Here is a 14,772-nt window from a genome sequence, read left to right as displayed (position 1 = left end):
GTAAAGATTAGACCCATGTCTCATTCGTGATACCATCAAATTCAAGACCCTCGTCACCGTTCGTGCGGTTGATCTTAGATAGATGCGCCCACAGATCAGGATATTTTTCACCAGCCCATTTCTCGATCTTGTCTTTCGCAAATTGGGAGGGAGAAGCATTGTAGAAAAGACCAATTCTAAAAGATAGTTAGTTCGGAGATATTCACATGTCAGACTTGAGAGGAAGATGTGTTTAGTACTCACGTCGTGCTTGTCGGGGCCAGTCCAATCTCAGCTTCCATATTATCAATAGCCTCAGTGGCCAGGTCGAAATCACACTGAGCAGCAAGCGCCTCGATATAAGAGCTATACAGACGACGATCAATCTCAATGTCGAGCTTCTTAATCTTCTTCAGCATCTTCATTGCCTCGTGGGTGCCATCGGCATGAGACTCGCAAGCCTTGAAAAAGATCGCGAGGGTTTTGTGGGAAGGCCCCTCATCCGACTGAAGGATTTGTCTGAAAATTTCCATACTCTTCTCCGGTATCTCGCACGCTGCGTACGCCAGCATCAAGCCGTTTAGAATGCGTGTGTTAAGTTCAACCTCAACGTCAAGCTTGAGCATGTTATGCACCAGTTCCAAATTTTTGTGATCAGCCGCACGCGCAATTCCCTGGAGACATCTGGCATATGTATCGGGCTTGGGTCTGCGTGACAGATCCTCTGCTTGGCGCATGTGTCCGAATACCAAAGCTGCAAGGTCACTGCGATTGCGGTCGAAGAACGAGCCCATAAGTTCTGTCCGGGTGCTGACGCCTGTCTCCGGGAAAGCCACCTTAAAAAGTTCGTAGATTGTCCATGCATTGTCGTCTTTTTGGTTGCGATCCATGATATAGTCGATCAATGCATTGCGAACCAAACTCTTGCCTTCACTATCAAAAGTACCCAGTCGCGGCCGAAGCAGTTCGGAGACTGCGCCGAAGTCGCGACGGTGGAGAAGCATGCGCGTAAGCGCAGTGACAGTTTGTGGGTCAAGGCGGACATCGTCTTGGAAAAGAGGGTCGAGGAGAGCTGAGATCCGTTCAAAAAGAGCACCGCTTTGCTTTGAGGCACAAAGCATGATGATGAGTCGGTTGGCGAGAGGAAGATTATCACTAGCCAGAGTACTAGGGTCAACAGTAGACTCTAGAATGTTGAGTGTCCGTTGGACATTGTTGGAATTGATTGCGGATTCAAGCTGGAGTAGGCAGGTCTGCTCATTGGGCATAATACCCCACTTCTCAGCTTGCTCTTCAAGGTCGATGACCAGCTGAGGATTTTGCACAGCATTCGCATACTCGATAAGCGCATTCAAGTCCGAAGTTGTGATAGCTTCTTTGATTTGAGGATTTTTCGATGTCCAAGAGCTGATCTTTTTGGCGAGCGCAGTTGCATTGCTGCCGTGAGCGGCTTCCCACAGAAGAGTAATACCAGCAGTCTCGGGAGTCGGGCCTTGGGGAAGAGACTGGAATATGGGCCTAGCCCACTCAAGTTCCGAGTGTATAATCGCAGATTTGACGACAGCGATCTTAGCGACGACAGATGGCTCGCCATTGCCGGCGAGAGGACATTCAAAGACAGTCTGGGCCGCACTGAACAGTCCCTGAGCGGCAAGAAGATTGATCAATTCCTCCTGGGAATCTTGATCAAACTTCACCCCATATTGGTCGAGTTCTTGCGTAACCTTACGCAGTTGAGGCCTATCATCCTTCATGGCAAATCCCTTCAAGACAGTCAACCAAGGTGACGGCTTAGCACCGCGAAATTGTCCTCCGAAATTGATGATGACCTGTCGGGCTTCCTCGGGTTTGCCATTCACTGAGAGAAGGTTGATATAAAGGAGAAGGGCAGGTCGACTAATTGTATTGGGACCAAAGCCATGGTCGGCACATAATTCGAGATAGGCAAAACGAGCAATCTTGAGCATTGTATCACGCGCCTCGGGAAGACACTCCGATTCAGACAGCACAAACAGCATCCTTTCCAAGCTCTCAATCGAGAAAACCTTGTCCCATTCCTTTTCATCCAGTTCATTCTGCTGGGCCTTCATATGCTTCCATGTGATGGAGAGCAATCGAGCTTGGAACAAATTAATTGAACCTGGCGTTTCGACACGGGTAGAAAAGAAGAGCTGGAAAGCTCTCGCGAGCGTGAAATTTGGAGGCGCTCGGCTTCTATCTTCGAGAGATCGCTTCAAGTCAACCATTGGCTTTAGGCCCTTTTCCGACGGCAAGACATTAGAGCCACCCCCTTCCATGGAACTAATGTTGAATGCGAACATTGTCCGTCGCGACACATTGTTCAAATTGGGAAGGCTGGTTCGTACTCGTGCGGGGGAAATGGTATGCAATAGGTGGTTTCGGCGGCATCGGGAAAAGCGTAGGGGCTCATTGTCGATAATGGCCCGAAAGACGCGCCTCGAGAGATGAGACTGCATTTTCGGTATATTGCAGGCTTGACCTCACAATGATGCAAGCCAAAGCAAGTGGTCGAAAAGGGGGGGGGGGGGGGGTTGAATGGGTTGAAGTTGAATGTCGGGGAAAGCTGCGGATGCAAAAGTTCGCGACGCGGAGAGAAGGCGGTCTTGGCAGCGAAAAAAGATCCGCCTGACTTCTCTCCGTCTTCGATATCATCCAATCTATCATCCCCCCTCAACTCAACCACCACAGTGATCATTGGGAGGGTTCGCTCACACACACCATGTCTCTCAATATCTTCTCTCAGTCTTCGCTGCTGCGCAGTGTCGCCAATGCCGTCCCCTCGGCGTGTCGCTGGAGCTCGACCGCCGCCATGAGTGCCTTCACCTCCCAGCGAAGCACAGGTCAACAGCAGAGTATGTCGCAATGAAATTAACTATTCTATTATCTTTACCTTGATCTCAGGTGTCATTTCCTCAATTGCTGACGATTTCCCCCTCAATTGACAGCCCCCCGAGTCTCCCGACGCCGTTTACCGAACCGCATGCGCCTTATGGAAGATCAAAAGGCGCAGGGCGAGAGCCGTTCTTTGGAGAAATTCCAGACTCGCGAGTGGAAGGCTGGTGATATTTACTCCCCGCACGATCTTAGCCCAGCTGAGATGAAGAAATGGGGAAAGCGCAAGAGTCCCTCTCGGGATGCTTTTGATGCGTTGAACCTGAACCCAATGAATCTCTACAAGGTGCGCACACTCTCTCCTATCCCTACCTTGGATTGTCAAAACGTGGAAAGCCTCAATCTGGCTCTCCGCCGGATCGGCTCTTCATATGATTCTTGACAAAGTATCACATCGCAAAATGAAGCTCACCGCTAACAATGCTTCCCCATTGAATAGAACTTCGCCGTCATGTCCGAATACGTCTCACCCCTAGGCCGTATTAAGCACCGAGACCAGACCGGTCTGCGACCCGTCAACCAGCGCAAGATCGCAAAGGCCATCCGCCGAGCCATGGGCCTCGGCCTCATGCCCTCCGTCCACCGACACCCCGAAATCCTGGCTGGAGAACTCAAGGCGCGGATGGAGAACCGTCACCGCTAAGGGACATGCATTATTCTTGGTTTCTGCACTCGGGGGTATTCCTCGAGGGGCTATGTATGGCGTTCTTGTATAAATCAGCCACCCACTAAAGCATTAGAAGGGGGCGCACATGTATTACTACTCCACGTGGATTGAATCTACCAAATCCTTAGTAACTGACTTTGGAATACCTCACTCGTAAAATAGATAACAATGGATTATAGTCGAAGAATTGCAGTCACGCGATTGGAGGTGAAATTGTTTCCCCAAAAGAGCTGCCTGGTTTCAAGTTCTGATGTGGCCCTGACCCGCCCCCGACGTCAGTAAACAACGTGGGCAACAACTTCTCCCCTCCATTTCCACTCTCACCTTCTCCCCACCTCCACCCTACCCCCAATGTCAATCACAAACGGTATGCATAAACTGACCGTTGATACTGAATATACCAGGCTGACCTTTCCGCAGAATCTATCTGGGCCGCGAGCCCCACCACCACTCGTGGCCAGCCCACCCAGCTGTCATCCGACTCTAAAGGCGAGCGACTTGCATATGCTGTACGGCACTCCTCTCCTCCAATGCTACACGAGTGCTCTATAGACCTGTTTCCTAACGTCGTGAATCACAGTCGAACAAATCCATTTTCCTACGCTCGATCGACGACCCCGCAGTCGCCAGACAATACACCGAGCACAAGGCCGCCACAACCGTCGCCCGCTTCTCCCCTTCAGGCTTCTACGTAGCCAGCGGTGACGCCGCCGGTATCGTACGAGTATGGGACTGCGTCGGCGACGGCATCACCAAGGGCGAATACAGCATCGTCAACGGCCGCATCAACGACCTAGCCTGGGACGGCGACTCGCAGCGCATCATCGCCGTCGGTGACGGCAAGCAACGATACGGCCACTGCATCAGCTGGGACAGCGGCAACACCGTCGGAGAAATCTACGGCCACACGCAGCAAATCAATTCCGTCTCCATCAGACAGCAGCGACCACTGCGCGCCGCGGCCGCCGGCGACGACAAGAGGCTAGTCTTCTACCACGGCGCGCCGTTTAAATTCAACACCGGCATTGGCGAAAAGCACACGAACTATATCTACGGCGTGGAATTCAGTCCCGATGGCTCGACTTTGGCCAGTGTGGGTGCTGATCGCAAGATCTGGCTGTATGATGGCAAGACCGGCGAAGCGCGGGGCCAGATCGGCGAGGGCGAGCACAAGGGTAGTATCCTGGGCTTGTCTTGGTCGAAGGATTCACGGAAGTTTGTTACAGCGAGTGCGGACCGGACTGTTAAGATTTGGGATGTCGAGGCTGGTAAGGCTACTCAGAGCTGGACTCTGGGTGAGGAGGGTGCCTTGGCTGTTCGGGACCAGCAGGTTGGCGTTGTCTGGCCGCCGGCTAGAAGCGATAACCTTCTCATCAGTTTGTCTTTGAGCGGTGATTTGAATTATCTGGTTGAGGGGACTCCCGAGCCCAGGCAGATCGTTCAGGGTCACCAGAAGAATATCACCTCGCTGAGCCAATCTGCCGTGGACGGTAAGGAGACGCTGTGGACCGGTAGCTTCGACGGCCGTGTCTGTAGTTGGGACACTGCTACGGGTATCGCTGGCGATATCGAGGGTGAGGGACACCCCGGTTACATTGCCGGTCTGGCACCGACATCCGAGGGCACGGGCAGGATTTACAGTGTCGGCTGGGACGACACCATCCGCTCAATTGATGCCAGCGCGAAGACTTTCACCGGTACTGCTGCCAAGCTCAGCGGTCAGCCCAAGGGCGTTGCTGCGGGTGACAAGACCGTTCTTGTTGGCGCGGCTGAGTCTGTTGAGATTTTCCAGGATGGCAAGAAGACCGGGGAATTCAAGAGCAAGGTCGGCGTTACGACTGTGGCTGCCAATGGCGCTGTTGCGGCTGTTGGTGGCGAGGATGGATCCGTTCAGATCTGCAATATCTCCAGCTCGGGCCTGTCCGTTCAGTCCGAGATCGCGGCTTCGCGTGATCAGATCTCTCAGCTTGCTTTCTCGCCCGATGGTGCCAACCTAGCTATCGGAAATGGACGAGGACGTATCGTCGTCTACAAGGTCGCAGATGGAAGCCTTGTCACTGATCGCTGGACGGCACACACCGCGCGCGTCACTTCCCTTGCTTGGAACAAGGCCGGCTCCCATGTCGTTAGCGGATCGTTGGATACCAATATCTTTATCTGGAGCTTAGCCAAGCCGGGTACCAAGTTGGAGGTCAAGAATGCTCACAAGGAGGGTGTCAACGGTGTGGCTTGGGTTGATGCTGGCTCTAAGATTGTTTCTGCGGGTGCTGATGCTGCGGTTAAGGTGTGGAAGGTGGAGGGCCTGTAATAGATTGGTTGACCTTCATTCCGAATCGATCAATCATGTTAGTCTAGATAAAGTATTTACTTGGCTGTGGTACAAAGTTATTTGCTGCAGCTTGCAGTACATTCATTCTCCAAATCGCCTTGACCAGTATATACCGAGAAACTGGGGTTTATTAAAATGACTCGGAGGCGTGTATGATACAGTAAATTCTGCAGCTGCCATTGGGCAACAACTGCTTTAGGTTGTTATTGATGTTAATCCCCGGATTTCAAAGATCCTAAAAATGGTTATACTAAAAACGGCTGGATACGAGAATGCAACATCGGATAAATCGCGCTATTTTCCTATAGATAGCAGCATCGGGCGAGAACACGAGGAAGCGGCCTGGAGAATACGAGAATACTATAAAAATCTCAGTGTATAAATGCACCTATTCCTGCAAGTGTCTCACGATAGAGCAAGATCAGTTAACAAAAAAAACAAGATGAAGTTTCTCGGTCTCGCTGTTGCCTTGCTCCCCCTCCTGGCTGCCGCTGTCCCCATCGCAGACCCCGAAGCAGAAGCAGAGGGAGAGCTGGACCTTGAAAAGCGCGCATCGGCGCAGACTTGCAAAATCGTTAATGTCGACCACTATGTCAACTGCCGATACGATGCGTCGTTAGATGCAGGTGAAATTTTTGGGTTTCCCAAGGGAGAAAAACTCACCTTTGCGTGCTGGAAGCATGGCGATTGCGTCAATGGGGTTTGGTAGGTCATATACTGGGCTATAACAGGCAGCATGCTAATCGGAGTAGCTCCTGGGATCAAATTACATATTTAAAGACGACGTGTTACGTCAATGGGTACTTTACGGATAGTAATTGCTCGAGTAGTATGTGACCTCTCTCATGCTGGTATTCGGACAAGACTGATGATGTTAGAAAAACTTCCCAAATGCAAATAGACCACGGCGGTCTTCGGTCACGGCGTCGAAACGTCATAATGCTAGGGATAAGTCTTTGGAGATGGATTAGAAGTCATGATGATCGTTCCAATCATATTCAAGATACTATGCACGTCTTTTTGTGGCCCAGATTCTTATACTGTAATACCATGGATGTATTCAACTTCAAGTTCCCAAAGCTTGTATCTTTAGAATAGCATGTTCAAGTTGAAATTGATATCCTGCGCTGTCCTCTTACGCATAAACAACTTTAATACACTACTCGTAGTCGAGGAGGGAACCAAGCCCCTCAATAACTTGGATGAATCTGCGCTAAGGCCTTGCTTGGCGGTGGGGCTAGAAAAGAGTTATGGAGAGTGTATTCGCCAAGGGGATTTTTGAGATTGACTGTGCTATTAATACTTCGTTCATGACCTCTGTGGTGGATGGGTACTATAGTAGCTATCTTTTACCATTGGCAGTAGTAAACCGTATTTAATTGCTATCACACTATGTATGACCTCCACAGGGCCCTTAGTCTTCTTCGAGACAAAAACATTTTAGTTATAGGCAACAAAAAATATAAAAATTAAGGCCCGAATCCGGGATTGAACCGGAGACCTCGCACATTTTAGTTTCCCAAAGCGCGAATCATACCACTAGACCATCCGGGCTCTTGATAAACAATGAATGGTGCAGTACCAAATACATGCCAACCTAAGTTCCAATTAAGTACAGTAAAAGAAAAACAACAAGACTTCAAGGTTTATTGAAGAGCGTAGGACCTCCCGCACGTAGAGCAAAAATTATACTACTGTCTGATTTTGTCTAACTGGGATTATCCGTCGGCAAAGATAATTGCTTAGTAGCTATCAAAGGAATCTCTAATCTTGTACTAGTAGGTGTCCTTGAGCAGCATAAATAATCCAATGCTGTAAACTCGAGTATACCTAGGTAGAGCCAAACCGCCATAAAGAATAAAGCCCCACGGAATATGGCAACACAAGAACTTGGCACATGAACCTTGAAAATAGCAAGCTTGGCAATCTCAATACCACCATCCTCGATTGTCAGTGTAAACTCCCCTCCCGCGCTTTGGCAGCCCAAATACGCCTAGCCATTTTCTCGAATTATGGCTCTTCAAATGCCCAGGTGCGACTCGAAGATGTTTCTCGCCTTGGCGCTGCTGTCGGAGAAAAACATCTTGAAATGTAATCTTGGCACACCCAATTGTTCTTGGCGAGCCTCCTTCTCGTGGTGATATTTCCATCCTTTCAACAGGGAGTGGGGTGGGGACTCCTGTTGACATCTTTCTTAGCTTCGGTATTATCATCCTAGAAGAAGGCTAGGAAAGCGGAGACCTCACTGTAACCTGTACACCTAGCTTTGCTTGTCCAGTTCGTCTCAATCCCCACTTCTCGATAATTATCTCCGAGTTTGCAATTATGGTCCGAATGATAGTAACTTTCACGTCGCCTCGAGACTCGAGTAGCCATAATTGCATGTCACTGTCCACTCATTTCAGCTCAAGTGTCAGTATGATTATTCTAGGGAAGGAAGCATACCTTTTTCTAGTCTTGCCCTAGTCTCAGGCTATACAACTTCCACAATAATTAATGGCCAGGTCGGTTTCCGTCCATCTGGCAGATTCGCCGGTTGGCAAGCACAATCCGATTGCTTAGTGCGTGTTGCACTCCTCACAGTAGCTGTTGAAGTGGGTATAAGGATACCTGCCCAGGTAGGCACTACTCCACATCCCTGGATGTACACCTATCAGACGAGTGAATAGACATCGAAGCTCCGCGTATGTTCTGGATTTCATGCAAGTTTCGAAAGGAATGACTGAATGGTAAAGATCGTATTCTGTCCTTTCGAATTTCGAAAGAAGGTTGTGTTCGCAACTCATGAAGTACTCACGGAAGGAGCGTTCGTCTACGACTAGGAAAATGATACGGTCGCTACTAATCTCCTTAGACTGATCTCCATTACTCAATACCAATATTACTTCAAGACCAAGCATAATGTTACTTGTATTGTAGTGAGGGAAAGAGTCTCTAATCTAGGAGGGCATATTTGTTGGATTTGAAAATAGTTAATGCGTGGTCATGATCCATGGATGGAGGACAGAAATCAAGAAGAGAGAAAAAGTGTGTCGTTGAGAAGGCGCTGTAAGAATAAAGAGAAAAGATGAGACCTGGGCAATCTCAGAAGCCACCAATGACATTGGAACTTGAACTGCCTTCGAATGAATCAAAAGTACTTGTGTTTCCTTAAACTCTCGGGGTGCTAGATAAATCATCCCTCCCTGGATGTTTGTTCCTCATGTGCTGCATAAGGTTATCAGCACGATTGCACACCATACCACATTCTTCAATGGGACATGGGTGAGCACCGGGAGAAAGGTGAATTTTTTTGAGATGACGAATCAATAAAGATTCCCGTTTGAATGAACCGGAATATCGACAACCATCCCATTTACACCGTATGGGTTCGGCCAATGGCGGATCCTGCGAACTATAGACAAAAATGTAAGTAATCACTGTTGTTTAAGTATACATTGTGTTTAATCACAAAGTATTGCAAGGGAACTTGAATTGGATTAGACGTACGGCTGAAGTCTTTTGGTCCCCTTGTTTGTAGGTCGAAGATGAGCGTGAGACCGAATTTCGAGGGGCCGATGGTGGACTTTATTGTTGCTGGCATTCCCCTCGCAACTTTGTTGACCTGAGAAGACCAGAGACCGGCACCCGGGCGAGATGCGATCGGTATGCGAGAAGAAAGCCGATTCAGTCCCGGGAGAACAACTCAGACCGGGATTTGGAGAAGGGTGACCGAAGTTAGTTGACGTCAAATTGACAGCGTCTGTCGAAGAAGATAAGGTATCCCAGTCAAAACCCTCACTGGAAGCTGGCTTGACTTGGGAAGACGAAATAGCATTCGAGTTCGATGTCGCCACTGATCTTGCATCCCCATTCCGCCTCCAATCATGGTCGGAGGAGACGAGCGGGAATAGATGAGGCTGAGCTTGAGAGAGGTCCATCATATGGTAGCCATAGTGATTGCGCTGATTATCCTCCCAGTTCATCTCAATTGTGGACCTTGTGGACCAATCCATAGTCAAAAGAGATGGCAAGCAAGGTAAGGGATTTTCAGTAGACGTGAGGCGGATTCAGAGGAGCGATGGACTGTGGTCAGAGGACTCTGGAGGCTTGGGCTGGATAACATGTTCATCTTGGGTGAAGTCTCAATTAAATAGTTGAGATCCATTCCGAGCTTGTACGAGTAGGAGAGAAAAGCCCTCCAAATATCGTAGATCTTGACGTATCCAGGAGATGTGAGGGTCCAAGGATGCTGGATCATAATAGACCCAGTAGAATTTGGGAACGGACGAATCAGAGCCTTTTTGGTTTTAGGTTAGAGTCTCTGATTGGAAGGCGCCACCCAGGGTGCTTGGATTGACTGACTCCAGGCCCGAGTCCTCTGCAGAGCCGCTGAACCTCGACATGTGCGCACACCTGGCCATTTCACCGAGTATGTACATAGCCGTGGTGGATACGCTTGGCAGGATAATTTGGGATTGAGCCAATAAGCCGATGGGGCGACAAAGATGGAAACGAGAACTTGGAATTGGACCAATGAGGGCAGTGTACCTGGGCCTGAGAACTTGGCATTCAACCAATCACCGCTGCTCCACATAACAGGGCACTTATAAGCCGGGGTAGCAAACGACCCTAGAGTGGCTCAGTGCCAAAGCCAAATACACCAATCAGCTCTGCAGTTGCCTTGTCAATATGCGAGATGAGTTAGCCACACGCCATCCAAGACCGAGACGAGGCAGACCGCCATCCAAATAAGAAAATATGATCAGTCGAGTATTTTACCTTAAAAAGCGTCACCCGCCCGTGGAATTTGTATCCCAATCCATCTCATAACCACCAAATCTTTGCGCAGTCACAATGGCCGGCCCAGGATGGGATTTCTACAAGGCCGAGATCGAAAGGTTATACATTTACGAGAACAAAACACGCGAGGAAGTTATGAGCTTCATGGCAACAAAATACTCTTGGAAAAAAAGGTAGGTTTGTTTTGGATTGTGGGTTGGCTTCTCCGCTTACGACGATATAGTGGTGCACAGTACTCTAAGAAATTCAAAGAATGGGGGATAAGAAAACATTCAAACAAAAGGGAAGACCAATGGATTGCCAGGAGAGTGGAAAAAAGAAAGCGGGAGAATGACAAGAAAAGCGAGGTCTTCGTCAATGGGGTTCAGATCCACCCCGCAAAGATAGCAAGATCGAGCTACAGAAAGGGCTTTTTGACCGAGTATTCACGACGTGGTAAGGCTCATCTTTCCCCCGTTTTTGGAAGTGAAGGTGAATAACCTTTTAGAACCTTCTCCAAGCACCCCCGAAGGCTATCTTGTGGCCACGCCCGTATCACCTGGCATACGGATTTCCTGGACTGATTCTCTTCCGTGGATGCGATTCATGCGTCTATTTCAACCCTCACAGAATGAAGGTGAGCCTCAGTAGTCGAATGTTTCATGTACCTCACTAAAACTTTTGACATCCTTCCAGATGCCACCCCTCTCTCTCCCTCTGCCTCCTCGCTCGTCTTATACTCGTCGCATAATGGCTCCGCAGTTGCCAAGGGTATGAATTTCGATCTGATGCAACATTTGAGCAAGATTATACCATGGAATAAACTACAACATCCTCTCAATGTACACAGTGCCTCCCGTACATCGGCTGCTCTAAGTATTCTCATGCCAGAAAGTGAGCCTGGTCAGCATGACATCTTATCAGCGGACCTGAGTGTTTCGAAAACAGGCATTCAGCAGCATATGAATGTGCTACTCTACCTTATCTCTAATAGCCTGACTTTACTGGATCCTGGAGATACTAGGTGGCTCAAGAGCCCGATCAAAAATGATGAACCAGTCTTGAGAATCCTCCAAGATACCGGTTGGGATGATTTAGAGCATCTTCAGATTCTACTTTCGACTCGCGAGCCAACTGCCGAGTCTATCACCGAAACACTGTTTGCTGCTGCAATAAGACGGGGAAAATTTGATATCCTGCAAAAAATGCTCCAGGCAGGAATGAACCCCGATGGATTGATTGAAAACTTTTTAATGCTGGGTAATAAGACCTTCTTTACTCCTTTGCAATTTGTATCGGCAACAGACAGAAGTGGTCATTCTATCAATATTTTGATTTCTCACGGTGCCAACGTGAACTACTCTGACGAGTTTCACAAAAGAACTGCACTCTATTATGCCATTGTCGCAGAAAATGAGACTGCAATTCGTCTACTTTTGGCTCACGGTGCGACAGTGACATGGGAATGTGCTCGTGCAGCTACTCGTGTCTCACATTTCTTTTCCGAGCATTTCGGTGAAAACATACTAGACATCTATTTCGATCAAGATGTGGGGAGGCAATGGGATGATACAAAGACGCTTGAACTTGCCCTGCGGGATGCAAACGTGCCTATTGTTGAACTTTTTCTTGCCAAGGGGGCCAATTTGAATGAGCTGTTGACTTCATACAGCCCATTTGGTCAGACTACTGTGCTAGGTATTGCGGCCAGCACCGGAAATCTCACTCTCGTACGACTTTTGCTTCATATTTCTCTCGACGAATATCCATTCCTCCTTCCGCCGAATTACATCTCCCCACTAGCCTTAGCAGTTGAAAGAGGCTATGTTGATATCGTTAAAGTCCTCCTAGACTCGGGCGCTGACAGCCGAGCTGCTGACGATGGTGAAAAAACGTTACTTGAGCGTGCTGTTCCGCAGAGCAATCTTGCTCTTTGCCAGGTGTTAATTTCTTACGGTGCTCAAGTTGACAGAAAGATGCTCGAAAGCCCACAATATCCCTCGGCACTCATGCTTGCTGTTGAAAAAAAGCTCATGAGTATTATTGATCTTTTGATCAGCTCCAATGCTCGATTGAATGATGTTCTGGACGTGGACCCAGGAACTATCCTTGCAGCTGCCATCGAAACTGGAGATGAGGTGATGATTGAAAAGCTGATAAATGCCGGAGCAAGACTGATAGGGTTCAGAATCAGGAAAATTGGCAATTTGCAAACTGCTTTGTTTTTGCAAAACGATGGAATTCTTTCGAGAGTCTTAGACCAATCTGGTCCTAAGCTTCTTGCATCCGCCATTTTAGATCATCATCTCGATCTGGCATGGTTCTTGCTCCAGAACAATGCTGATAGGATTTCTAGCGAGGCAGAGTCACTTGATAGAACGCCTCTACTGGCCGCTCTTCAATGAAATGAAGTAGAACTTGTTCTGACTCTCCTTGAGCGTGGTGCCAAAGTAACAGATAATGCTCTGAGGGAAGCTATCATGGGAAATAGTGACCTTCTACCAACGTTGCTTTTGAAGTTCACGGGATGTGCACCGACAGCCGTTTTGGTTGCTGTGTCCAAAGCCTCAATGAGTGATCTCAGATTACTTCGAGAAGCAAATGTCGAGCTAGGAGGAACTCCTCAAATGTCCTATCATCAATGGAAGCAGATCAAGATCACCTACTGCCTACATAATCATCGTCTCAAGCCTGAGTCGGTACTTGAGATATCAGCTTGGAAAGCTGATGATGATATATTCAAATATCTTCTTGAATGGGCGTCTTCAGCACAGATCGACTGGAGTCCAAAGTCGGTATCCCATGCTTTGACAATTGCAATATTTAAGCAGAAGCAATTTCATATAATTGAACTAATGCGGCTTGAATCGGACTTGAACTGCGCGCTCACCAATGATTCTTATTCCCCATCCTCGTTTGTCGAGGAAGCATTTCGGGAATCTACAACATCCTATACTCCTCTTCAAGCCGCTGTAAGGACACAGCAAGTATCGGTCGTGCGTGATTTGATAGTTTCGAAAGGAGCTGATGTTAACTACTTCGAAGACGGTATTTTCGGAAGGACACCATTGCAGCATGCTGTTCAGCTTGGAAATATGGAGATTTTCAATCTTCTTATAGAGCATGGTGCCGATATCAATGCTCCCGCTGCTGAAGATGGAGGGGCGACTGCTTTACAGATTGCGGCCATTCAAGGTTACATCGGAATTGCGCGAAAGCTGCTAGATCTTGGTTCCGATGTCAATCAAGACCCAGCCTGGAAAAATGGGCGTACAGCTTTGATGGGCGCCGCAGAACATGGCCGTATTGATATGTTACAAATGCTTCTGGACGAAGGAGCACAGGTTGTGGGTGAATATGAAAGTTACTATTACGAATCAGTCGCGCTTGCGGAGGGCCGAGGCCATTACGCTGCGGCTAGACTTTTGAAATCGTTCAAGGACTCAGTTGAATCGGGCACTTGATAAACTTTGACTTTTCTTTTCTTTTTTGCACTTTTATATGCTCTAATTTACTTTGTCCCCGAGCTTTTTGTCCTTTCTCTTTCCGATCTCTATCCGTCGGCATCTCAATATAAGCAAGACTTACTATCGGTACTTCTGAAATTACGAATCTTCTTCCAAGACCATTTGTGTTCCAATGTTTGTTCTAAAGTGCGAGATCTACCCCGAGAAGGCATGCGTATCAATCTCGCCCGGGCGTTAGTACAATACAGCACATCTCTCTTACCCTTGGAGTTCCTGAATATTGGGACCTCTGAATATGGCATCCGTCAGACAAAAACACTTCAGGGCGAGGAAATTAGAAAAACCTCTGTATCTGAGATTGATATACGAACAGGGCTTTTGTTCCAAGGTTTGGAATTATTGAGCTCTCAACAAAGCACATTCCCAACCAGATTTCTCACTCCTCGTTATACTAAATGCCCATTGCCTCCAGCATCTCTTCTGGGACTCTGGCTAGAAGCATATGACGGGCCATCCGGTGACCTTTCTGAATTGTTGCCAGTACACGCGGTCGCATCTCCTTCTCGTATGCTGATATTGCCGTTCGCAGGCCATCAAATATAAGGTAGGAAAGATGGAAGGATAGCGAGTTGAATATAGACATAGAGATGTCCAGG

General features: G+C 48.3%; 6 protein-coding genes across 6 annotated transcripts; 4 read left to right on the top strand and 2 right to left on the bottom strand.

The window, feature by feature from the left end:
• Nucleotides 1–7: 7 nt before the first annotated feature.
• Nucleotides 8–2,300, bottom strand: N7533_007997 (uncharacterized protein; the record flags this gene model as incomplete). Its single annotated transcript, XM_057104647.1, has 2 exons — nt 8–176; nt 244–2,300. 2 exons carry the CDS (start codon nt 2,298–2,300, stop codon nt 8–10), a joined length of 2,226 nt encoding a protein of 741 aa, XP_056959604.1.
• Nucleotides 2,301–2,719: 419 nt separating this feature from the next.
• N7533_007996 (mitochondrial 37S ribosomal protein bS18m) lies at nt 2,720–3,535 on the top strand (the record flags this gene model as incomplete). Its single annotated transcript, XM_057104646.1, has 3 exons — nt 2,720–2,852; nt 2,946–3,178; nt 3,332–3,535. The coding sequence occupies 3 exons, from the start codon at nt 2,720–2,722 to the stop codon at nt 3,533–3,535; spliced, it is 570 nt and encodes a 189-aa protein (XP_056959603.1).
• Nucleotides 3,536–3,910: 375 nt separating this feature from the next.
• N7533_007995 (WD40 repeat domain-containing protein) lies at nt 3,911–5,867 on the top strand (the record flags this gene model as incomplete). The annotated part of the gene is made up of 3 exons (XM_057104645.1): nt 3,911–3,926; nt 3,980–4,068; nt 4,140–5,867. The coding sequence occupies 3 exons, from the start codon at nt 3,911–3,913 to the stop codon at nt 5,865–5,867; spliced, it is 1,833 nt and encodes a 610-aa protein (XP_056959602.1).
• Nucleotides 5,868–6,330: 463 nt separating this feature from the next.
• Nucleotides 6,331–6,597, top strand: N7533_007994 (putative MBL2-like secreted peptide; the record flags this gene model as incomplete). The annotated part of the gene is made up of 1 exon (XM_057104644.1): nt 6,331–6,597. The coding sequence occupies one exon, from the start codon at nt 6,331–6,333 to the stop codon at nt 6,595–6,597; it is 267 nt and encodes an 88-aa protein (XP_056959601.1).
• Nucleotides 6,598–9,367: 2,770 nt separating this feature from the next.
• On the bottom strand, nt 9,368–9,883 carry N7533_007993 (uncharacterized protein; the record flags this gene model as incomplete). Its single annotated transcript, XM_057104643.1, has 1 exon — nt 9,368–9,883. The coding sequence occupies one exon, from the start codon at nt 9,881–9,883 to the stop codon at nt 9,368–9,370; it is 516 nt and encodes a 171-aa protein (XP_056959600.1).
• Nucleotides 9,884–10,724: 841 nt separating this feature from the next.
• On the top strand, nt 10,725–14,113 carry N7533_007992 (ankyrin; the record flags this gene model as incomplete). Its single annotated transcript, XM_057104642.1, has 5 exons — nt 10,725–10,843; nt 10,894–11,105; nt 11,158–11,286; nt 11,346–12,787; nt 13,088–14,113. 5 exons carry the CDS (start codon nt 10,725–10,727, stop codon nt 14,111–14,113), a joined length of 2,928 nt encoding a protein of 975 aa, XP_056959599.1.
• Between the last annotated feature and the right edge of the window lie 659 nt (nt 14,114–14,772).

This window comes from Penicillium manginii (genome assembly GCF_028828005.1).
Source record: "Penicillium manginii strain IBT 31320 chromosome Unknown utg000005l:1.0-5665137.0:1.0-5668048.0, whole genome shotgun sequence".
NCBI lineage: Eukaryota > Fungi > Ascomycota > Eurotiomycetes > Eurotiales > Aspergillaceae > Penicillium > Penicillium manginii.
This window is presented reverse-complemented; position numbering and strand designations above follow the sequence as displayed.